This window comes from Nerophis lumbriciformis, linkage group LG01 (assembly GCF_033978685.3).
Source record: "Nerophis lumbriciformis linkage group LG01, RoL_Nlum_v2.1, whole genome shotgun sequence".
Taxonomy (NCBI): Eukaryota; Metazoa; Chordata; class Actinopteri; order Syngnathiformes; family Syngnathidae; genus Nerophis; species Nerophis lumbriciformis.
In genome coordinates this window covers 32,525,955-32,550,519 of record NC_084548.2, presented here as the reverse complement: position 1 = coordinate 32,550,519, position 24,565 = coordinate 32,525,955, and the positions used below count along the sequence as shown (strand labels likewise).

The window sequence follows — 24,565 nt, the reverse complement described above, 5'->3', positions numbered from 1 at the left end:
GCTGCATCACAAGTAGCGATCTATATGTTTACTATTGTGGGTATTGGCGTGTATAGGACTGCATGGTATCATACTGACAGTTTGAGTTTGAGTTTGAGTTTATTTCGAACATGCAAGCATACAACATGATACATCACAATTTCCAGTTTCTCTTTTCAACATGTTCGAAAAGGAGTAGGAAGAAGCAGAGCTTATTTAATCCTACCCCTTTTCTTTTACATAACAGTTGCTAAAACTTTTGTTCACTTCCTGTTCACAATTTATTCACAATATACTCCATAAGTAATCACAATAAAAATAAATAAATAAATAATAGTAATAATTTAATAATAATAATTGGTGAAGTAAGTCATATTTCATATGATGAGATAAGTAAGATTATTTTGAGAATGAATGAATGGATGAAATAAATTGAGAATGTTTGTCATGGTTCTTGTTCTTTGTACTTTGTAAACACTTTAAGTTTGAAGAGTTTCTTGAAGTGGATCATATTAGTACATTGTTTGATTGCTTTGCTTAATCCATTCCATAATTTAATTCCACATACTGATTTACTGAAGGTCTTAAGTGTTGTACGTGCATACAAATGTTTTAAATTACATTTTTCTCTAAGATTATATTTCTCCTCTTTTTTTGAGAAGAATTGTTGTATATTAGTGATGGGCAAGCTACTCGGAAAATGTAGTAAGCTAAGCTACAAATTAATCTCGATTAAATGTAGCCAAGCTACAGGTGAAGCTATCCCCCGAGAATTGTAGCAAGCTACACTACAAGTTACACAGCACAAGTACAAAGCTACATTTAACGGCATTTCGATCTATGGGCCCACATGTATAATATTAGAGATGTCCGATAGTATCGGACTGCCGATAATATGGGACTGTCGATATAATCGGCCGATAAATGCTTTAAAATGTAATATCGGAAATTATCGGTATCGGTTCCAAAAAGTAAAGTTAAGACTTTTTAAAACGCCGCTTTACGGAGTTGCATCTCCCAGTCATACTTGCCAACCCTCCCGATTTTCCCGGTAGACTCCCGAATTTCAGTGCCCCTACCGAAAATCTCCCGGGGCAACCATTTTCCCGAATTTCTCCCGATTTCCACCAAGACAACAAAATTGGAGGCGTGCCTTAAAGGCACTGCCTTTGCCTGCCGGCCCAATCACATAATAGCTACGGCTTTTCACACACACAAGTGAATGCAATGCGTACTTGGTCAATATAAACAACTTTAACACTGTTACAAATATGCGCCACACTGTGAACCCACACCAAACAAGAATGACAAACACATTTCGGGAGAACATCCGCACCGTAACACAACATAAACACAACAGGACATATACCCAGAATCCCTTGCAGCACTAACTCTTCCGGGACGCTACAATATACACCCCCGCTATCCCCTAACCCCCCCCCCCCCCCAACCCTGCCCACCTCAACCTCCTCAGAATTTGGGACATGCTCTCCCTGAGAGAGCATGTCCCAAATTCCAAGCTGCTGTTTTGAGGCATGTTAAAAAAAATAATGCACTTTGTGACTTCAATAATAGATATGGCAGTGCCATGTTGGCATTTTTTTTCCATAACTTCAGTTGATTTATTTTGGAAAACCTTGTTACATTGTTTAATGCATCCAGCGGGGCATCACAACAAAATTAGGCATAATAATGTGTTAATTCCACGACTGTATATATCGGTATCGGTTGATATCGTAATCGGTAATTAAGAGTTGGACAATATCGGAATATCGGATATCGGCAAAAAAGCCATTATCGGTCATCTCTATACAACATCAATGTTAATGTAACCGAGAGTGTACAAATGGACCCAATAAGGGTCCATTACTATTTACTATCTGTCATTTAGCTGGGGACAGCCTCCAACTACCTTTAGGGATCCCCGCGCCCCACTGTATGTATTTATTTTATTTTGCCTTTTCTTTGGCCCACCCCTATAATTATATTCATTTTCTCTACCTACAGTAAAAAAAACAGCATCTATCTGTATCTTGCCAAAAAACCCAATGACTTGACGTGTGTTGTTTGGGAACAGTTGGTAATGGTTATGTGCAGTAAAAAAATGTTTATGAACTCAACTCTCCTTAATGTGTGTTCCTAAATATGTTTTCCACGTCTTAGATGAAGAGAGTAGTTATGATTTTGGTTTACACAGTAAACAATTAAAAACAAATATTTTGGGTATTGTATTCTCTAAACGCATACATTTGTCTAAATATGTCTAAGGACACACACTGTTGTGGGTTTCCTGCACGTCGTCTTCATCACTAAAAGAAAAATCTAATCTGCGGGAGAGAATCCCTCCGCCATTTTCAAGTATGTTTCTTTTTTTTGAGTAGTCAGCTCGAAGCGTCCCTCTGTCTCTGACTCCCTCGTCGTCATGTGACATGAGTGTGTCTGTTATGATTTTGCTTCCTGGTTTCAATGACCCGCCTTATCTTGCCTCTGATTGGCCAGTCCATAATGTTTCAGCCTAAACTTAGCCAATTGTGACTCATCATACGAACACTAACCGATCATCATGGTGTCATGATCTGTTTAGTTATGCTGTTAGTTTTGGACTTCCTTAGTTCCTGGTTTCACTTCCTTGTTTGAGTTGGTTTTGTTTCCATGGTTACCCATTAGTTTCACCTGTTCCACGTTTGGACTCACACACACCTGTCACCAATCATGTCACTGTTATTTAAGCCTACCTTTGTTCATCACTCGTTCTGCCTGCATTGTCTTTCTGTCACACCGGTTCATGTCTCGTTCTGACCTAGTAAGTTTCCTGATCCATGCCATAGCTTCTGCTAATTAGCAGCTTCTTGTGTTTTAGGCACACTTGCCTTTTTTGGTTGTATTTTTGTGTTTTGTGGTAGTGAGTGATTTATGTTAATAAATCCAAGCCTACCTTCACGCTGTCGTCCGGAGCCGTCTTTTGCGTTGGAAGAACAACCCCGCAGCAAGCTGCGAGCCTGCGACCCCCCCATGTGACACATGGATTTTCTCCATTAGTACGGATGTTCTCATTCATCCAGGTAATTGTATTTTCTCAGTATTTTTAGGGGCCGTTTTCTCTCTTTGTAGCTTGTAGCTTTGATGTAAGCTACCTAGCTACATGGGTCTAAAAGTAGCTAAGCTACAGGAAAAAGTACTCGTTAAAAAAGTAGTCAAGCTACTGGAAAATGTAGTTAAGCTATGTAGCTTAGCTACATGTAGCTTGTTACTGCCCATCACTGCATACTGACAGCGTTTTCTAATATTTTTGTCTGTAGTTCTTAGTGTGATTATTCTGCAGTATTTATTGTGTGGCTAGAGGGTGTGTATGTGTTAACCATTGCTTGGCACACACACACAGACAGAGATGTTCTGTAGTATTGATTGATGGTTGTGTGTTTTGGGGGTGGAGATCCACTTTGTTACTTTTGCCCGACTGACCTCTAGCATCCATCGACCCCAGACATTGGAGCATTAGACACACACAGGAGTCCCCAACACATTTACATTGTATCAGTTCTCACTCTTAAAGCGGCCAAATCGTTGTATTTAGGTTGGACATGTATCTGTGTGCAAACATAAAACATCCATTATGAACAACCCACTTCCAAGAAACACAAAGATTTGAGCAACACTATTAGACGTAAAATTAAAGTTATCCAATATAAACTCAGGCCGTGTCTGTGTTTGCTCTGCATGAGCCACACGTGTGTGTTGGGCCCACACTGTGATAACAGCAGATTGTAAAGATGATGACATCACTCATCGACACGCATCGCCCATACATCTTTTTTAATGCCGCTCAATTTAAAATTCAGACAGCAAGAGGCTGTGATGCAGTCCAGGTATGTGTCATGGCTGACGTCGTTTATTATTGTGCGTGAGTCACAGGTAAACCCGGTGGTCTGATCGACTGAGGGATTTTACAACATACTTTCAGCAGCTGCTTAATTACAGCCACAGCAAAACAATTAAAACGGTAATCTGTAAGTAGGTGGCACCTAATTAATTGGTATTTAATACTGTCATTTATTACATTTCATGAACAAACTGTTGTGCTAAATCGTGTGAATTTTGGATAACGATCACTGTTGTTTGTACACACAAATGTTATCTGTCGTGTCAAGAGTTCTCATGGGTAGAGTTAGGTTGTTGTGAAAACACACTTTGCTTAGTCAGACTTGGATACGTCTAAAAGGATCATTGGTCTTTAGGCGATGCCACATATATACATGTACGTATATACTCTATGTAAAGCTAGCTGTAAAAATCTGCTGTATAGTATGTGTGCTTGGGTCCCTTTTTTCAGAAACGCTAATACAAAAACTCACAGTAATGTCTGATAGAATGCTAAAAACGCTATGACAGACCACCTCAAAAACAGATTGGAATTTTAAATTTTTTATACTGAATGGGACACCCAGAATGTACCAGAAAATAAAAATGTGGGATTCACAATATTAACTATGAACGATAAAATGCTGAATACTAATAGCATATGAACGTTGCTCCTCTTATACTTCTCAGACCAACTCCTTGATCGACATCTTTCACAATCAAGAAAAACGCAACCAAAATGTAACAAACACAGCGAAATATGAACGCAAAGGATAGAAAACACCTACAATATAATATAATGTCACTTTTCTGCAGAACAAAAATCTGCTTCCGCGTCTGTCCCTGACACCTGTGTTTCAGGCTAACACGTATATCACTCAAAAGCGCAGATTCCAACCATTGAAATACTTTCTATAGTTCAAGACTTACGGTAAATTGAAAACAGCACTGCACATCATAATAGCGGCTACAGTTTCGATGGTAAAGGTCTAAAAAAAACATTGAGAAACGTCCAACAGGCCGGATTGAGAATCTTAATGGACCGTATGCATATTTTGCCCAGATCTGATCTTCAGTGATACAGACTCCAGACATATGCAATATAGAAATTGTTATCAATAATTTGCGTAGTTTACAGAGAAACTGAGAAAAATGTTGACAATCTTATGTAGCAATTTTGGTCAATAAAATAAAAACAGAGATCCCAGTCTTTTCATGGATCCACACAAAAATGTATGTAAAAATAAAGGATTTTTTTTTTGCCTGTAAAACCCGCCTTTTCAAAGTTTTCAGGAAGTTGCTTAAGTAGTATTTGCAGATTAAACAAAAAACTGTGAAAACCCTACACTAAAGAAATAACAGGATTATATACTGTAAATGCAAAATACTTTTTCGACAAATATTCTGCTAATCAATCTCTGAAACTCTACTGTTCAGAGCAGAGGTGTCCAAAGTTTTTCCAGCTTGGCTGTATATAGAAAAATTTAAGAATTTGGGGGCCACTTTGATACATTTTGTACAGCCGTCCTTCAAGCGGCAAATTGGTTGCAGGCCTGACTGATAAACACATTTCTATGAAGTAGAATTGGTATTGATTAAACGATTATTTTCAAAGCTAAAGCATAACAATTTTTTTACGACCTTCTAAATGTGTTTTCAAACACAATTAGAGCCCTTTAAACAAAGAAATACCACCCATATGGTCACCTTTACACTTTTTTCACCCAATATACTAGCCTTGAGTGTGTTCTACTGTAGACTCACCGATAGCCCATAGGATCCTCCAAGCGTCATTGCTATGGCCGTTGCTTGGCCACTATGTGGAAATACTTTGTCACATCCTGTACAATTAGGGCTTTCAAAGTTAACGCGATAATAACACGTTAACTATAAGTTCCTTTAACAGCGACCATTTTTTTAACATACGATTAACGCCTTGCTCATTTTTGGCCCTCGGCCCATTCCGTAGTGTGGTGATATGTAATGGCGTCCAGTTACTGTGGACCCACTAGCAGGGGAAATAAATGCACAAAGAAAGCGGGACATTATAGAATTCTCAGGTCCAAAGCCATGACAAGTCAAGACAAGACAATTTTATCTTCAATCGCTGTGAGACGACATCATTGGAACAAACGCTGCTGGCAAGCTTTGCCACAGGAGGAGCTTCACGTTCGTGTTTACATTACATTTAAGTGTATTACTAACATAAAATGTAGATTGTTACTTGAACTGCTTTAGTACGATGGAATAAAAGTTCAGCAGAAAAATAGACGGGAGGGGGGAAGTCTAAAGTGACTTTATTCAGAGACTTTCTTCAAAATATTTCAAGTCTTTTCTCATACCAAACACACACGTCCCGTTTCAAAATAATAGCGCTACGCTTTACATCCGGTCTAACCCAAAAAAACTAAGAAAAATCTTCTATCATGCTTTGTCAAAGATTTTGTAATGTTATTATGTGATATTTCTACCAAAATAAATGATTTCTGGCAGATTGAAATTAAGTTTATTGTAATAGCGGCGGCGGTAGACTGTCTTTGCACAAAGTCAGCGTTTTATTTATGTTCACAAATAGCACTGTCGAACTAAATAAGCAGAAGTGCGACACATATCATGACGGCTACGTCTTCTTCACTACCACTGAGGCTAGGTTTTATATTTCAGGTATGCCTGCCACTGCCCTCTGCAGGCCACTTTGGCTAATTACAGTTCACTGCACAATATTACCATTGCTACAGTATATTCTTTTATAACCTGTTCTGATTGATAGTCTGCAATTACATATTGTTTAACAGGCGGAATATTACATTTTATTAACAAATACAGAAGGTTAAGACATTGTCAGGCAGAGATACCAATACATTTAACTTGTGCAACATGTAATGTACAAAATATACAAAATAAGCATTTATATAAGTAGAAATATCACATTTTACATTACCAAACATCTTTGACAATCAAAGCATGATTGTAACAATCCACATTTTGTCTTAATAATGTGTGAAACTGGCATCGAAACATAGTGTTGCCCCTCTTAATGCAAGTGCTTCTAAAGGAGGAATACAAATTCTGTATTTGTACAAAATACTAAATCGGGAAAGACACCAAAGCAGGTATTTTTTTATTATCTTTAAAAGGGTGTTTAAAGAAAATATGTCTTGTTTGTTGAGCTGTTTGAAAAGAACAATGTTTAAAAACGTATCATTAAAGCAAACTAATTGTCCAGTCATGGTATTACAACTTAAAAATGATCTGTCTTGGATACACTTATTAATGATGAAAAATTATATTTACCTCCAATTAGTCGCAATTATATTTGAATGAACTACGGACAAACTGTGATTAATCGCGATTACATATTTTAATTGTTTGACAGCCCTAATGTTTATATATTCAATAGACACACACAACTGGACTTCCATGTGCTGAAACCACAGACATAAGTTGCTCTGCCAAAAGTTGTGTATATATGACAGAAAAAAACATTAGCCACGTTGTTAGTATTGTATTAATATTAGCATTGCATACCCCACGTTGTCATTCCACATCGCTCATGCCAGAGGCTCAATAATGTCATTGGGGGATATGATGTTGAAGATTAAGTGCATCGGCAGAGTTCACCTCCAATTAGCATTGCCCGGACATCTGCTGGTAGCTGTTAGCAGTCTTGGTGGTATTAAGTAGCGCACCGAGTCCCATCGAGTCTTGGTACATCTCGCCTCTGGTCTTTTGACAAGACTCATGTTAAAGGCTCACCAATGTTGAGATGTGTTATTGATGAGGGAAGAGTTAAAGATGAAGTGCATCAAAAAGCTGTTTTTTTAAAAGTTGGTCAACTTGATTAGCCGCCGTGTTGTTAGCAGTGTTCACCCTTAACACGGTAACGGAAGTTCAGCTTGGTGAATATCTTTATTGATATCGACATAATGATATAAAATAAGACAAAAATTGCACTGTAATACATATGAGTCTTAATTTAGGCCTAAAATGTGTAGTATATGCTTACAAAAACCGCATGTAGTGAAGCCGCAATATTTGAAGCGCTATGTGACAGAGGACAACTGTACAATAAAGAAACTCAATTTCTGTAATGTTCCTAGTTTAACAGTAGATTCCATTTTAATTTGGCCAATTCTTTGATTCCATCCGTGATTACATTAACGCTGAAATCCGAGGGCCCTAATTTATGGGTGGTGTGTAATGTTATGGGATATGTGCAAGACTGTTATGTAGTTGTTACTGAGTTCAATACAAATTTCCCTATGTGGGACAATGTTTTTAGTTTTGTATTGTAATGTATTGAATGCATGATTTGTGAGACTTTGATGGTTACTGTAGATGTGAAAATGTACTTATCTATGTTACTTAGTAAGTTTAAACAAAGTTGCCTACTGAGTGAATAGCCCAAATGTTGAAAAAGAGAGAACATACAGTACAGGAACACTGCTAGTATAACTAAAAAAGTTGAACAAATGACTACTGAGTTCATGTGAAGTAAACAAGCTACAGCATTAGTTACATAAATCACATTACGAAAAATAAATGACTAAAAGGAGAGGACTTTAAAGGGTGCCTTGATGAACGCCTCAGTAACATAAATCGCAACTTTGGCCCCAGTGTTCTGTTTGCTAACAATGTTAAAATGTAAATTCAAGGATCTGCCAATGTGTTTACAGTCGTCCATGTTCCTCTCTACAACAGGAGAACTCTAATATTTTAAGGATATCCTGCAAACATCTCCAAAGTTTTGAACTGAACTCAGGAGTTAGCATGGTGTCATTCCTGGGCCGAAATTAGCCCCGAAGCTGGCATTTGAATAGCCCTGTTTTACACACTTTAACATGAACAACACAGCCATATGACTCTTAGTGATTAATAATTCCCAAAACAAGGTTACATGCTCTGCCTTGCACTGTCGGTCATTAGTGAGAGTAAAACAACAGACGCCTGTAACCTGTGCTCTTAAAACCCATGCACACACACATACTTTTTTTTATTGTTCACAAACAGAGCTCATATTTTCACAAGGTGGTGCCCCCTGTGGTGTGGTGAGTAACATCAAAAGGCATGCAATACTGTGCCACAGTGAAGCCATGCACATGAAGGAAAAAGGTGCAAGTATAACTTCAATAGCTACATATGGCCAATTTTCACCTGCTTTCCGTAAGCCTTCTTTTTCCTTATGTGGATGTTTCAGTGTGCATGTCCCTGCATATGTTCGAGGATTAGGGAGTGGGACCCCAGAATACACACATTGGAATGTGAAGTGTGTGTTTTGAGCAGCCCCACAGCGAGGAATGCTGTTACATCTTTAAGTGGCATGAACATTCTGTCTGCTATGAGTGACAGCAGGTGATGGGTGCACGTGCTCCTGATGGGAGTGCCCTGAGGCATGTTGGTCACCTTGCCATATGTGTTCATAGACAACACATATATATGTTTTATTAGTTGTTTGTCTTATCTCAACCAGTCAAACTGAGAAAGTTTGTCCCAACAATAGGCCTTTTCATGCATTTTTACTCAGGTGTTGTTTGTACAGCCTTTAGCAGGTGCTTAGTGGTGTTCTACTCAGATCCGTAGTCTCTTTGTGGAGCTTTATTCTATTAAACAAAAGCTCACAATGCACATTTTTGTGCACTGTGCTCGTTTTCTGTTTCTCTTTATCCTTTCCTTTTCATTCTTTATGCCATGCCAAACTGACAGGAAATGATGCTTGACTACCAAGCATCGACTGCTGAGTCTGCTCATATTCCTAGAGAGTTGTGCATGAGTGTTATCACAACAAAATAGATAAACCTACTAATACAGTATATGGGTTAACATCATGACACAGATGGTTCTACAGTGTATACATGGATATTTCTATTTATGGTAAAATGTCCGTTATTATGATGCATATGTGTAATGAAACGACCAAGGTAGTAGACCAATACCAAACTGTTACTGTGTTCCGCTATTAACTTCTGCAATCCATTTTATCTGACTACACAGCTACCATCAGACAATTCTACCCATCCGTGATATCAATATTTACGGTACTTGCTTGACAGTATTCTGATGATCAAAAGGTATCTGTCAAATAATTGGCTTGTATTTGTGCTTCGCCATGTGTGAAGAACCGTTTTGCCTACAGCTGCTTCAAGTTAACAGTAACTTGGATGAAGCGTGCTACATTCATAAAGTGGTACCTCCCTCTTGTTCACTTCCTCCTTTCCCCTCCCTTGGCTAAGCCTGCTGGTTCCCCTCTTTCAAACCAAAACATCCCTTTACGCAGTTAATTCACACAGCCGTTAAGTCAGCTGACATGTCTGGAGGGAGGCCAGAGGTAATTCTATCCGAAGATCCCACCCCGGTCCTGGGCCTCTGAACACTGGGGTTCCCCTTTTTTGAGCTCCTCCTTAAACCCCTGAACTGAGGTTGATGTTAAGGTGCTTCATACAGCACCCCAGACTGAACTACTTAAAAAGGTGATTTGAAAGGACATTCCACTTGTCCCAGGAGTGCTGTACCTCTTCTGTTTTTTGCTCTTGAGAAAGATTTTGGGAAGAAATGTAACATTATTTGGATGTCAAGGGTTACTGGGCCATATCAGAGCTCCAGCTTACCCAGTCATTTTCTAATGTTCTTTTGTGAAATCTTAGACTCTTAGCCCCATTTTGTCACACTCTCTACTTTAAGTTTAGGGGCACTTTTTGGAAAAGATCATCTCTGCACTTCGCACTCAGCAGTTAATGCCTTAATTTATGCAGAGAAAGTTAAAAGGCATTGCAGTATTGAAACTCCAAGCTGTAGATCATTAATGTAAGAGTAGCAGTTTGCAGCCTTAAAACCTTGACCTTGTATGAGTCGATACAAAGAAGGAATCTCGGCTCAGTTCTCCCTACTCCTGCCTTCCTTATTGGGGCTTACAGTCGATCGAGTTGACCCAGTGGCTGTCAGTTTAAACGCTAGTCTCACACTTTGTAGTCTCCAGAGTATTCACAAACGTGAAGCCTGGAGCCCTCCACTGTTTTTGATCCCGCTTCATTTCGTGAGCTTCAAGTAGTTCACAGTCAAGTTGATCTTGGCTACAATGTGTTGGACAAACTTTCTTTGGGAACCTCATGGAGAGAGGACACCCACAGATTTAGGATGCTGTCTGAAATATACTCCCCTCCGAATATTGCAAAAGAAAAGCCAAGGAGGTTCAGGCATATTTTTATGACATTGATTTAAGGAAGCTGAACTGTGCAACAGAGAAGTACAAACAATACCGTTGTCACAAACATGACCACAAAAGCATACTCCTGATCACCAGGGTGTACTGTTCTTATCTGTACTGTAAAGTTCAAATTTGAATTACAGTAAAGGGAAGTCTAAGTCTAATTGTTAAGTAGGGTATCAATGTGAGCTCATTTGCCATTTCTGCAATCTACCACTACGCACACTTCTGACAGTTCAATCACTCCAGGGCACAATGGTCATTTAGTGCATCACGTGTGTGTTTGTGTGTGTTTCAGCCCTTTAATGCCTTCGGGCAATCACTGTCGGGGTCAAACCCGTCACAACAGGATTTCCCCTCTTTGATGGTCACTTATGAATGTAACCTCGAATTACCCGCTAGGTTGTAACTCTCACTCACACATACACATACAAAGTGCAGAGGCCACTGGCCCTACTCTAGTTGCTGTGGCAGATGGAATTAGCAGTAATTACGAGCTCATTATTCCAGCCTGCGATCTAATCCGCTGTATTGGCCAAATATTGTGACATTATGTGAGTGCAAAAATGTTTGTCACACATTGTTTCTGTAAACAGAAACAATGTGCGACAAGCATTTTTTTTTATTGCTCTGTGATTTACTGTAAGCCTTCAACATTACAACTTGTCTGAGATTGTGGAGAAGCACAGCAAATGAAAAGCTATTTTAATGACTGATTTGTGCCCTATTATAGCACGCAAGTGCCCAACAGCGAGTCAGCAAGATAGCATCATTAATAGTAATTGAGCTCACAGTAGATTGCTTTGGAGCAGGTAATCAAGATTCAAGATTCAAGATTGTTTATTGTCATATGCACAGTTAAACAGACAGTTTGCCGTATAATGAAAATCTTACTTTGCTAGTCCACCCTTCAACAAGTCACACGGTACTTAGCTAAAATAAAATAAAAATTAAAAAACATTTTTTATATACAAGGCATAGTGAGTAACACAACATTATTGCACATTCTGATTCACAGTCAACAGTATAAATATGGAGGTGACCTTGGGTCACAGCAGCAGTTAAAAAGTGTCTTTTGTGATCAAAGGTGAAAAGTGTCTACAGTGATGGTTCACAGTTTGGGGGTGGTCATGGTAGCTGTCTTTCGTTCAAAAGATAAAAGTAAAAAGGGGGGGTTAGCTGGAGGAGCTAGCATTCACAAGTTAGCATTCACAAGCCTGGTGGCCTGTGGGTAGAAACTGTTTGTCAGTCCCGTAGTCCTGGCTTTCAGGCTCCTGTATCGTCTGTCTGATGGTAGGAGGCTGGAGAGACTGTGCTGGGGGTGTGTACTGTTCTTTATGATGTTGTGTGCTCTTCTGGTGGCCCTGGTAGAGTACAGGTAACTTACCGGTACTGTATATTTTGATGAAAAGACCGCTACATTTACTTACATGCCATATATAGTGTAGTCTGGGCCCAGGGTGTCAGAGTTTGAGGTTTTCAAGATATACTGTGGGAGTGTGCTTTACGGCCCTATATGGTGCTGTACTGACGGATTACCTCATGCAGGGGAACAATACTGTAACACTTGGAGAAATTGGTGTCATGTAGCCCTATATAGGGGAAACATCTCATAATGGCTGATATTTTGCTATACGCTATCAGAATAAAAATCCCTGCAGGATAGTGTGTCACACCCATGAGTGAAATACAGATCAGTGCCTGTTTCCTGGCGATAGCAGCTGAAGTGGTCAAGAACCCATATTGTTCGCCATCTGTGTACCCCAGCCGTATGTGCAGACTCTCTCAACACAAGCAGGTAAATGTCAAAACTGCATTTGTATTTAGATAATACGATAAATGATTTCATTGTATTTTAATTCCACTCTTGACATTTTCCTGCTGAGCTAAGTGAATATGATTTTATAGCAGCATATTGCTGTTGCGTTTTTATTGTCTTGTTTCTGGAGATTTTAGTACAAATAGATATGTTTTCTAAACCAGTTCACTGTTAGTGTAGTGGTACACACAGATCATTTTTGTGCAGTTAGTAAGTGTGTGAATGGTTATCTGTTTGTACCGGTATGTACCAATGTGATTGAGTGGTGACCATGGCTGACTCTATGTTGACTGTACTGAGATGAACTTAGGCTTCCCTATGAACGAAAATTGTAGAAAATGCATGGTGGAATTGATGGTTTCCTTCACCTGTTATAATATGGACCGCCACAACATGTGTATTACAGATATGTCACATATTCTCATCCTGTATGCCAGCTCACATTTAAACCTTAGAGAATTTAATGACTTCAGCAGCCCCCCTCTTTTCAGTCTGTGAGCCGGCTGCTTGGTGCCAATCTGGCGGTGCCATTTTTCCATTTGATTGAAAATACATCAGTATAACCTTCTGATTTAGCTATTTTGGGTTTTGGGTTAGCCCATGTGACACAGTGGATTTTATTCGGAATGGAACTTTCCTGTCCACTGTAAAAATTGCACAAAGTCTTTCCATGCATTTTGCACTGCCAGTTTGGAGGAAACCGAGTTAACTCTAACAAGGCACTAACAGTTGAACCATAATCAGGTTACATTAGGGTTATTAGTATTTTAACATTACGCTACATAATATTTTGACCCTTTTGGTTAATATTTGAGTCCTCAGCACATCTGAGTTAAAGCTCTCTGAAGATAATGATTAGCTGTTCAGTGGCACATCTGTACTTACAAACTCTAAAATAAACAATGTACTATTGTGTATTGTGTGCGTCTTTCTGCAAAGAAGTTCCGCATATATTCATTCATTTATTAAAATAGAACTCTATCAACTGATACCAGGCGCCTGGACGTCAAAATATGACACGATTCCAACTGCCAGCAAGAACATGTGCCACAAACCACTCCAGGCCCACTTATTTTATCTCAGCAGTGTTCCATGGCACTTCATTTCAGCACGCAGTTCAACTTTGGCGAGATTAGGAGAGGAGGGTGCACAGCTCTCACAAAAAGCTGCAAAAACTAGCATGCACATTGAGATAAGCAATTAGCTCAGTGTTTTGCATTTGAGGGAACAAAGAAGCTTGTTAATGAAGGCAGACTATTTAGCCCTGCAGATTCAGTGAGTCCACGAGGCGTGTGTGTGTGTGTGTGTGTGTGTGTGTGTGTGTGTGTGTGTGTGGGTGTGTGTGTGTGTGTGTGTGTGTGTGTGTGTGTGTGTGTGTGTGTGTGTGTGTGTGTGTGTGTGTGAGTGTGTTCTCGCGGCAAATAGAAGCTATTTCTGGCCAGAATTTTTTTTTATCACTGCAAAGTTGTAGAAGTGACAACATTATTTTGAAAAACTCCCAGTTGTCAGTTTTACCAACGTGACTGGAAATAAGTTTCAAAGTTTTCAGGGTTAAAGGGGAACATTATCACAATTTTAGAAGGGTTAAAACCATTAAAAATCAGTTCCCAGTGGCTTATTTTATTTTTCGAAGTTTTTTTCTAAATTTTACCCATCACGCAATATCCCTAAAGAAAGCTTCAAAGTGCCTGATTTTAACCATCGTTATATACACCCGTCCATTTTCCTGTGACATCACACAGTGATGCCAATACAAATAAATATGGCGGGTAGAACAGCAAGATATAGCGACATTAGCTCGGATTCAGACTCGGATTTCAGCGGCTTAAGCGATTCAACAGATTACGCATGTATTGAAACGGATGGTTGTAGTGTGGAGGCAGGTAGCGGAAGCGAAATTGAAGAAGAAACTGAAGCTATTGAACCATATCGGTTTGAACCGTATGCAAGCGAAACCGACGAAAACAACACGACAGCCAGCGACACGGGAGAAAGCGAGGACGAATTTGGCGATCGCCTTCTAACCAACGATTGGTATGTGTTTGTTTGGCATTAAAGGAAACTAACAACTATGAACTAGGTTTACAGCATATGAAATACATTTGGCAACAACATGCACTTTGAGAGTGCAGACAGCCCATTTCAGGCGCGCTAAGAACATATATTTTTCCACGATTTCAGCACTCAGGTTAACCATACCTAAATAGACACAAAATACTGCATTACATAAGACTACCCGAATGTACTCGAATGATTGAAAAAAATAAATGTTTTTAAGCTAAATTATTGGTAACCACAGTTTATGTATAATAATTTACGTAAAACCGCGAGTAATGAATAAAGTTTTCATCAATTAATATATTCTGTAGACATACCCTCATCTGCTCTCTTTTCCTGAAAGCTGATCTGTCCAGTTTTGGAGTTGATGTCAGCAGGCCAGGGAAGCTAGGGTCGATATTCTTCTCTTGATCATCTTCGGTGGCATAAGGGACGGTTGCCATCTCTGTCGTAGCATAGCTTTCGTCGTTAAAGTGTGCGGAACAAACGACTGACCATTTCGTCGGCTTTCCCCACACCCTCGTATTTTGAACAAATTTCGTCCAATTTCTTGCCACTTTCGCATCTTTGGGCCACTGGTGCAACTTGAATCCGTCCCTGTTCGTGTTGTTACACCCTCCGACAACACACCGACGAAAGTGAGAAAATGGCGGATTGCTTCCCGATGTGACGTCACGTTGTGACATCATCGCTCCGAGAGCGAATAATAGAAAGGCGTTTAATTCGCCAAAATTCACCCATTTAGAGTTCGGAAATCGGTTAAAGAAAATATATGGTCTTTTTTCTGCAACATCAAGGTATATATTGACGCTTACATAGGTCTGGTGATAATGTTCCCCTTTAAGGACATCCATCCATCCATTTTTTCCACCGCTTGTCCCTGTCTGGGTTGCAGATGGCGGTAGCCTATCCCAGCTGCACTCAGGCGGAAGGTAGTGTACACTCTGGACAAGTTGCCACCTCATCGCAGGTCCAACACAGATAGACAACATTCACACTCACATTCACACACTAGGGCTAATTTAGTAAATATTCAAAAAAGTCAAAATAGAACAAATAAAATAATAAGAGGCAATAATGTAAATGCAAACATTGTGAGTCATTTGGCGTCTTGATCCAAAAAACATGCAATTTGTGATGACGAATGAGTTTAATTTCAACCCAATATCTCTTTAATATAGCTTTAGATATTTACTGCAGCAATCATTGAACCAGCACAGATATTCTGCTGGCTCGTGAAAGTGCAGCCATTATTTTTCAGTATCCTTACCCAGACAAACATGTGAGTTCAACAAAAATGGTACATTTTCTGACACAAAGGTGTTCAGCATTGATGGCCCCGTAACAGCCTGTTATGTGCTCAATTAGTGCGGCTGAATAAAGAATATAGTACCCACATGTTGACAATGTGCAGTAAATAATAATGGTTCAAATGGTTCTATCTGGAGTCGTCCCCATTATGAACCCTGCAGCAGTTTAAGGCCATTTGGGACTAATAAGCACACCTCTTAATGGCGGTGGTTGACATTTTATTGTTGTAATTAATCCGTACATGCAGTGTCATTAATCTCGTTTTTGCAATATCGTATTGCTGAGGGATCTTCCAGTGTTTTAAGGGAAGCGACGTTAGGGGAATCATAACCTTTTTATTTTCAATTAAATGGCCTGTCCTCCTGTGTGAGACAATAACCCCACCCTGGGTGTTGGGTGATGATATGAATACACACTGGTTATATTTTAATTAATAGGTTTAGAAGACACAGGGATATTGGTGGAAGAAATATTCCAGGAGACTGATCTTCTGCAAGCTGATAAGGTTGTCCTCGAGAGCACTTCTTTTCCCACTCTCCCTTTTATGCTTGCATTTTAAATATTCTCTTCTCTTCCCACACACCACTTAACATCACTTTTGCTATCTTTTTTTTTTTTTAGTATGCTGGTGTTTGATCATCGTGTTATCTTGTCCTGTGCAGCCGTTGGAAGATGCTGGGGCTGCTGTATGTTAGCCTTTATGGACTGATATCAACTGTTGGCTGGGAAATCAAATTCAATTTCAGTAGTTCACCCACTGGAAGTTTAAGATGTTTATCTGTCCAGGATTTTGGAACTTGTGACTCTGAGAAGACTCATGCAATGAAGTGGGATACAATTTTATTTCTGCAGATCAAAGCCGGGGGCTACGTTTGTGCTCACTGAGCAGTGTGGTTTAAATCGGTGTCTTATAATGACTTATTTACAAGTCAGTACCCACTACCCACGTTGTCTCGACACCGAGGTTGTTTGTTCAAAGCAGTCTCATTAGGTTATCAGAAGGCACTACATTTTTCTAAATGTATTTGTATCTTTAGCTATAGAAAGGTGTTCCTGTTTGTGCATCCATAGTCGCTTGGTGTTTGACTTTCACACTCAGCTAAATGACACCAGCAGAACTGGTGCTTTGTCTATTTGCTCTGAATAAACATGACCTGTATCGCTTCATACATTTGGGAGTAGTATTGTTCTGATGGTGAACCCCAGCTACAGTACATGTCCCTCATAAGAGGTCCATTATATTCCTGCAGTTAGAGTGAGGAAAGAATATCACTTGTCTGTGTTGGGTAAACTGGCAAAGAGGAGCTGAACTCTTTTGTGTGTTTTTAGGGAGTAAATATTTTACTTGTCTAAAAAAAAAAGTAGATTTTTAACAGTCCCAATGTAAATAAATGTGCATGAACAAAACTAAATATGGAGCAACCTGAGGTTAGTCACATGTTTCAAGTGGACTTTTACAAAATATGCATGTTATTTTTTTCTATCCTTCTTCAGCAACATGTATATTTACTCCCACTGTATCCAACTTTCTAAAGTCTTCCTGTGCTGCGATACTTTCAATGCTTTATATGAGAACACAGTGGTGTGGTTTTTTTTCATCAAAGTGCCAAAGCCAAATACTGGCCTATAGAAGTGTAACAATTAATCAAAATATCGATTTATATTCCTGAGATTCAACTACATCGATCTGTGCTCAGCAAGTTATCGTTCCATAGGTATCAATACAAAATCGATTTAAAAGGAAATCGCTCGATTTTATCGATACTAGAATAAGGAAAACATTGGTTTTCCATTTTCATTGATAAGCACGTTAAACGTTATTTAAGTCTGTCTGCCCGTCTGTGGCGTCATCGCCATCAGTTGAAGAACAAGAATGGCGAATAGCTACTGTGGATGAGAAAGGTCACAACAAATGTAAATACAACAAGACAAGGTCATGAATTACAACACAACTTTCAGCAACTTTTAGGTTACAACTTATTTTTTTGTAAGGGGTGCCGGAAGTTGGCAGACCCGTCTGCGATCCTGTTCTGTCTCCCTGTAATGTTTGTCTTATCTTGAATTGAATTGTGCTGAAAACCTTAATTTCCCCTCTGGGATTAATAAAGTATTTCTGATTCTGATTCTGTACAGCATGTTTGCAAAAGCCACAACAAATACACGTGTTACATCGCAATAATACAAAGACGCAAGACAACTTTAAGCCACAAAGGACAGGACGGAAGTGACAGCGGAGCAAGTTACATCGATGGACCAACTTCCTGAACATAGTATATTAGTTTTTATTTTTTTTAAATGTAAAAAGTTGTTTATCACTTAAAAAGTTGTCACACTTCACTTTCTTTTCCAACTTCGTTCATTACACTGTTTTCAACTTTCCGTCTTAGGAAGTCGATGAGTTGCCAAAACTTGTTTGCTGTCACTTCCATTCCGTCTTTGCATTGTCGTTGTTGTGTTATGTGATTTTGTGTCTTGTATTGTGGCGTTTGTTGTAATTTTTTTGTCTGCTATCGCTGCTATTAAAATGAGAGTAGTAGGAAGTCCAACCACTGCTCATTTAACCTGCAGAGATTTGGTTGCACTTAATTGTATATATTAATTTATTTTATATCTGTATTAGTTCTATATGGAAAAACGACAGTTAAAGTAGCAGGTGAGCCTACTGTTAATTCAACCTGAAGAGAAGTTGGTTGCACTTTATTTTTGATATTGGTTTTGTACTATTTTATGTTGAAAAATAAAAGCAGAAGTAGCAGGTAAATTTACTATTAAAATGTTGGTTAATGTACTTTTATTGAACATTTCTTGAATGTTGAAAATAAGAGCAGAAAAGGTTTTCTTTCGTTAATTTAACCTGAAGTGATTTTTATTTTGTATTTATTTTTTTATTAAAGTAAGATGTGAATGCATTGGCAATTAATTGTTTTTTACTGACTTGTTTGTATCCATCATTCATTTGTACGTGATTACCTAATAAGAAATACCGGTAACAGGAATATAGGAAACTTCTCTTGCTGTGTCCAGTATCCAGTGTTTATTAAACAGTCGTAATGCTTGATTTTTTTTTTTTTGCCAAAAAGTTACTGAATCGATTTCAACTCACTAAATAATTTCGGAGCGCATCTTTCTTAAAAAAACTAATATTGTGCCTAAATCGTATCAGCAAACACAAATTCTGAATGGAATGAAATCGTTGTTAAAAGGACTCGTTACACTCCTACTGGCCTGCCATGCATTTTGTTGGTGTTTTGTTGTGCAGTGTTTTTACAAGGTTGTTGTCGCATGAAGGCTTGTATTTAACTCCAAACAACTGAACTGAACTGAAATGCCAATAAAATAATGTTAACACTGATCATACATCACGGCATATTGTTACAATACCGTGCACAATCCCCACTAAAGTGGTCTAATCATCTAGTTGTAATCAGTTAGTAGTGCAATGTAAGCTCATAGCACAATTCAGCATATACACTAACAGTGAGTCAGTGATGTATCTCACATTAATGCTCCTGCAACATATTGGAAATGCGAGATGCGAACTACTGTCTGTTCTTTTCGCGTTGAAGATAGTCAGTCACAGGCTAGACAGGACAGGCTCTGGCTCTCTACCCCCTAACGGCTGTCGTCAAGTCCCCCGGGCTACAGGGTGACCCATTCAAGCACCCAACCGGAAGGACCTCCGCTCCCCTCCATCCTCCCTGAACTTCAGTATAGATATGACCTCAATAGGGCACCTCCCTCTCTTTACAATATAAGAGCAGTCTGACCTAATGATCCAAAGAAATGTACATCCTAACTTCTCATTTCCGCAACGTGACCCACTGTATTTATATAAAGCATACAGATCCCCACATATAGTATAGACTGACAATTTTGTTAAAGTTGAGATTTGACCAGTCAACCTGTTAATGCAAAATATATATTTTACTTGGTTAGAGAGAGGACAGTTGTTGCAAAGATACACCTGCTGCCTGTAATTGTGGGTGCTTTAATGTGTATACTCAGTGCCCGTGTATATATTCTTTAGGGCCATTTTTGTGCGCGTGGGCTGAGATTATTTTGAGAGCGTCTGCAGTACAAGCAGGGGGAAAGTGTGTCTTTGTATGTAGAGCAGTGAGCAACAATGTCTTTGAATTTTTCATCAAAAGACAAATGTGGAAGGCATTGAGCCAAATAAGGCGGGTGATGTTGTAACAGAGCTTGTGTAGCTTTGATTCAGCCTGCTTAATAAAATACTCAGAGATGATACTTCAACAAAACTTCCATTTATGTTGTTATCTATAAAATCAATGAGTGAACAAAATGTATGCAATAAAGAAGTTTAATTGCACCAAAAAGTAGGTTTTATTATGATCCATCCATCCATCCATTTTCTACCGCTTATTCCTGATGTTGAATAAATTCTGGATACAATGTAGGAAAGTTCTACATACAGAAAACTTAATACATTTAATTTTAAGCAGCTTTGTATTACCACGACTCTTAAAAGTATGTGCATATCTGTTTGTGGGATGACACAGTGGAATCAATTGGACGAGGAAACCAAACAAAGCAGTAACACAATTTAAATTAAAAAGAAATACAAAAAAATGGTGTTCAAATGTACAACAAAGAGGAAGAATCTTAAAATATCTTAATGGTTTAATGTATTTATGCAAACTACATTTGATGACATGATGAGCGGGTTTATTATTGTGAGTACATGTGAGTGGAATTAAATATGATATGGATCCTGTTAATATACTTAATAATGTCAAGTGTGAGGTGATTATGTATTGTATTGCTGATTCAGAGTCAGATTAGGGACACACACCTTATTTATTTTAAAATGTCTTAATATTACTATTGTTGTTGTTTTTTAAGTTAAAGATAATGTATTGGAATCCTTTTTTTTAAATGTGTATATAGTTCATATATATATATATATGAACTGAACTAAAGAAATTACAGCCAAAAAACAGATACTAATCAATCACTCATAGTGTCATCATCTGCATTTGTCTCTTATTATTTGTTGTAGCTGGGACGAGAGCAGCTCCATCAGCAGCGGCCTCAGTGACGGCTCTGACAACCTGAGCTCTGAAGAGTTCATCACAAGCCCCACCCTCAACTCGCTTCCTTCCACTCCCGTTGGCTCCCGCAGGAATTCAGCCATTGTGGTAAGCAACATGCTCACACAACATACAGTATACGGATGCAAATGTGTTCAAATTAATGTGCCATACTCTCTGCGTGCATACTGGACATCATTTTTCTAATATACGGGCAGCAGGTTGTAGACCACAGAGACAATGCCTCATTAGGTATTCTGCATGTGCACACACCCATATTATTATCCTTGGTGATAAAGTGCACCATACAGCATATCTAGGAAAGCTGTTTTTTTCTTAAATATTTTTCTCTGCCAGATTTGAAGTTGAATACTATTGCATGGTATGATGTTTAGAAGTTACATTTTCAGTAATTTACCTCAGTGAAAGGCAGCTGCTCATGGCACACTTTAATTGTGATATATGCCCAGATAAACAATGATTTGTATATGCAGAGCACATTGACATGCTCAGGTTTGATTGACACTGTCATATTTTAACAATATCTAAGAATATACTCTAACTATACAGGCATACCTATTGTTTTGGTCAGTGAGCGTCCACTCTAGAGTGTACAACTTGCACTATGGATCTGATGGGACTTAATGTGTCCTTTGGAATCCATCTGTAGATGTATATTCTGCTATTTGGGATATAGGTCACGCCTCCATAGTGTGGTTGATGTAAGAACTGCAGAGGGATTTAAAAGAGGATACAGTGAGCATTCGGAGAGCGGCAATTGGTGTAACCATAGCAACAGTACCGCAGAGATGCTGAGAGTATGGGTCTTTGTCTTGTCTGCTACATGAAGGACAGGTTTAGGACTCGCACACATGCACTGGGCCATCTGCAGTCCAGTGAGCCAGAAGCTTCGGGGCGTCTCCTTCCACGCCTTGTTGCTGGAGTCATGACAACCATTACCCCCTATGGCACCATTACCATGGCAACCAACCATCACATCATCATTGTCTGTTTCATACATACTGTATGTCTGCCTGTACTCTCAGCTCAGCTGATGCTTCACTTGAGTGGTTCTTATTTGTTTCCACAGGCCATGTCTTTGTTTCTGTCTTTCGTTCTCAACCCCTAACTGAACATATAGTCATCATCCATTATATTGGACAGTATGTTCAACAGGATAAGCTGATGGAAAAAGAGAGGCGAATGAAAGAAAGTGGGACACAGGTGGAGGGAAATTAGTTAATGAAATTTGTAAAAATGACAGGGGGTCTATTGACATAGAAAAGGTAGCTTTGCTTATCTCAATGTGGACGTTTGTGTGCATTCTTCCTCAATATGGGGTCTATTAGTTTTTAATAAAAAAAAGAATCCGGCCTGAGTGCACGTGAGAGCTGCAATGTCCCAACTGCTTGAACTGCCACACAGCTTCAGATGCAGCATATATCATTCCACACTGCAAATAAGGTTATATCTGTCATGTCAACAGATCTTATTGGTGGTCAAACTAGCTTTACTCTCTCCAGTTCAACCATTTTTAACTTGTTAAACCAGCACTTCCAAGCTTCTGTTGTAACTGACACCCGCTGCCTTTAGGCGCTGTAGTCGCCTGAGGCTGTTGTCCCATGAACTGTTCAGGAGGATTCTCTGAGATGTGTATTGTGATTGGTTTGCGGTTTTTTGTCTGGCAGAACTTTTTATGTCAGACTTGCTCCAGTATCAACAGGCAGCTGTCCTCCCTGACTATTGGGCTTTGTCTGACATACTTACAGTTTGAAGAGATAATGTTCAGAGTTGGGCTTTTTCTGGTCATAATAATGAGATACCAGATGCTTTTCAAAATAATGCACACATTTCTTATAAACAGTCCACATTAAGGGCCTAATCTATTGAAGGTTTGCGTGTATTGAAACATGTGCATACTTGATAGCACACACAAAGCTGATCTATTAAATTTGTGCACGGGGGTTTGTATCTTTAACGTGAGCAGAATAAGGAGCACAATCCATTTAGCATGTGTATGTATATATATATATATATATATATATATATATATATATATATATATATATATATATACTATATGTATATATATATATATATATATATATATATACATATATACATACAATATATATACATATATATACATATATATATATATATATGTATATATATGTATATATATATATACAGTATATATATATATATATATATATATACAGTGTATATATATATATATATATATATATACAGTATATGCTGATCGTCAGAACGGCCATAATACAATATTGAGAGGAAAAAAATGCAATTATAGATATTTAACACACCCAATGTGATCTATCTGCAAGGGCTATTTTGCGTCTTTATTTAACGCGTCTGAAAAATATGTGCAAACTGGCAGTTACGCAGAAATGGCTGTGAGAAAGGTGGCTATTGAACTCCAGCTCGGTTCAATGTATGCTTGTCAACATATATGGACTGTCAAAAATAAAAATATTACACATTATGTCTATTCAGCAATATTATTTTATAATTGTATACCTGCTGGATTACTTAAATGGCTTATTAAAACAAATTATATTTATATTTTTTGGTGTTTATTTTTTTTAATTAAGTTAGTTTTTTACATAAAAGTGTATTATTAACATACAGTATGTGTTATGTGAAAAAAACTTCTTGCAATATGCATTTTCTTGCGTCTGAGCTCTGGACCGCTGACTCGAAGTTTGTGCCAGCTTCTCCCACGAGCGCAATTTCAGCATGCTAAAAAATTGAGAGAGAAAAAAGTGGTGTATAGTGTAGATGCACTTCAGGACTGCTTGTAAAATGTCCATAAAAAAGTGGTACATATCTGCTGCTTGATGAAAAGGTAGCAGCATTATAACATGCCTATGATAATGATCGAGTGGTGAAAGCCGCGTAATACACGCAAAAACCTCATTTAAATAAAGCGGTCTGTAACACTTTTCAATTGTACACGCAGTCTTAGTAGAGCACACTAAAAGTACACGCAATTTTATTGTTTGAACACGCTGTTTAGCACTTGGTATTTGGATATTAGTAGATCAGGCCCTAAGTGTTATATCCATCCATCCATCAATGTTCTACTGCTTGTCCCTTTCTGGGTCGCGGGGAGTGTTATGTAACTTTGTTTGTAACTGTTATTGTTTTTGTTTTTGGTGTGTCCAAAAAATGACCTAAAATGTACAATGGAACTTCAATTAGCAAACTTCATTGCTTATTAAACAGAATTTGTAAACGGAAACGTTCATATATTGAAGACAATTT

The 24,565-nt window shown here is 38.5% G+C and overlaps 1 protein-coding gene across 3 annotated transcripts in view; it reads left to right on the top strand.

Annotated features, from left to right (window-relative positions):
- LOC133618896 (neuron navigator 1-like) overlaps positions 1-24,565 on the top strand; it is a 113,891-nt gene that overhangs the window by 65,810 nt on the left and 23,516 nt on the right. For all 3 annotated transcript variants that reach the window (XM_061979730.2, XM_061979722.2, XM_061979713.2), the window contains exon 5: positions 21,247-21,385. In XM_061979730.2, the coding sequence (XP_061835714.2) occupies positions 21,247-21,385 (139 nt within the window). The remainder of the gene's footprint in view (positions 1-21,246; positions 21,386-24,565) is intronic.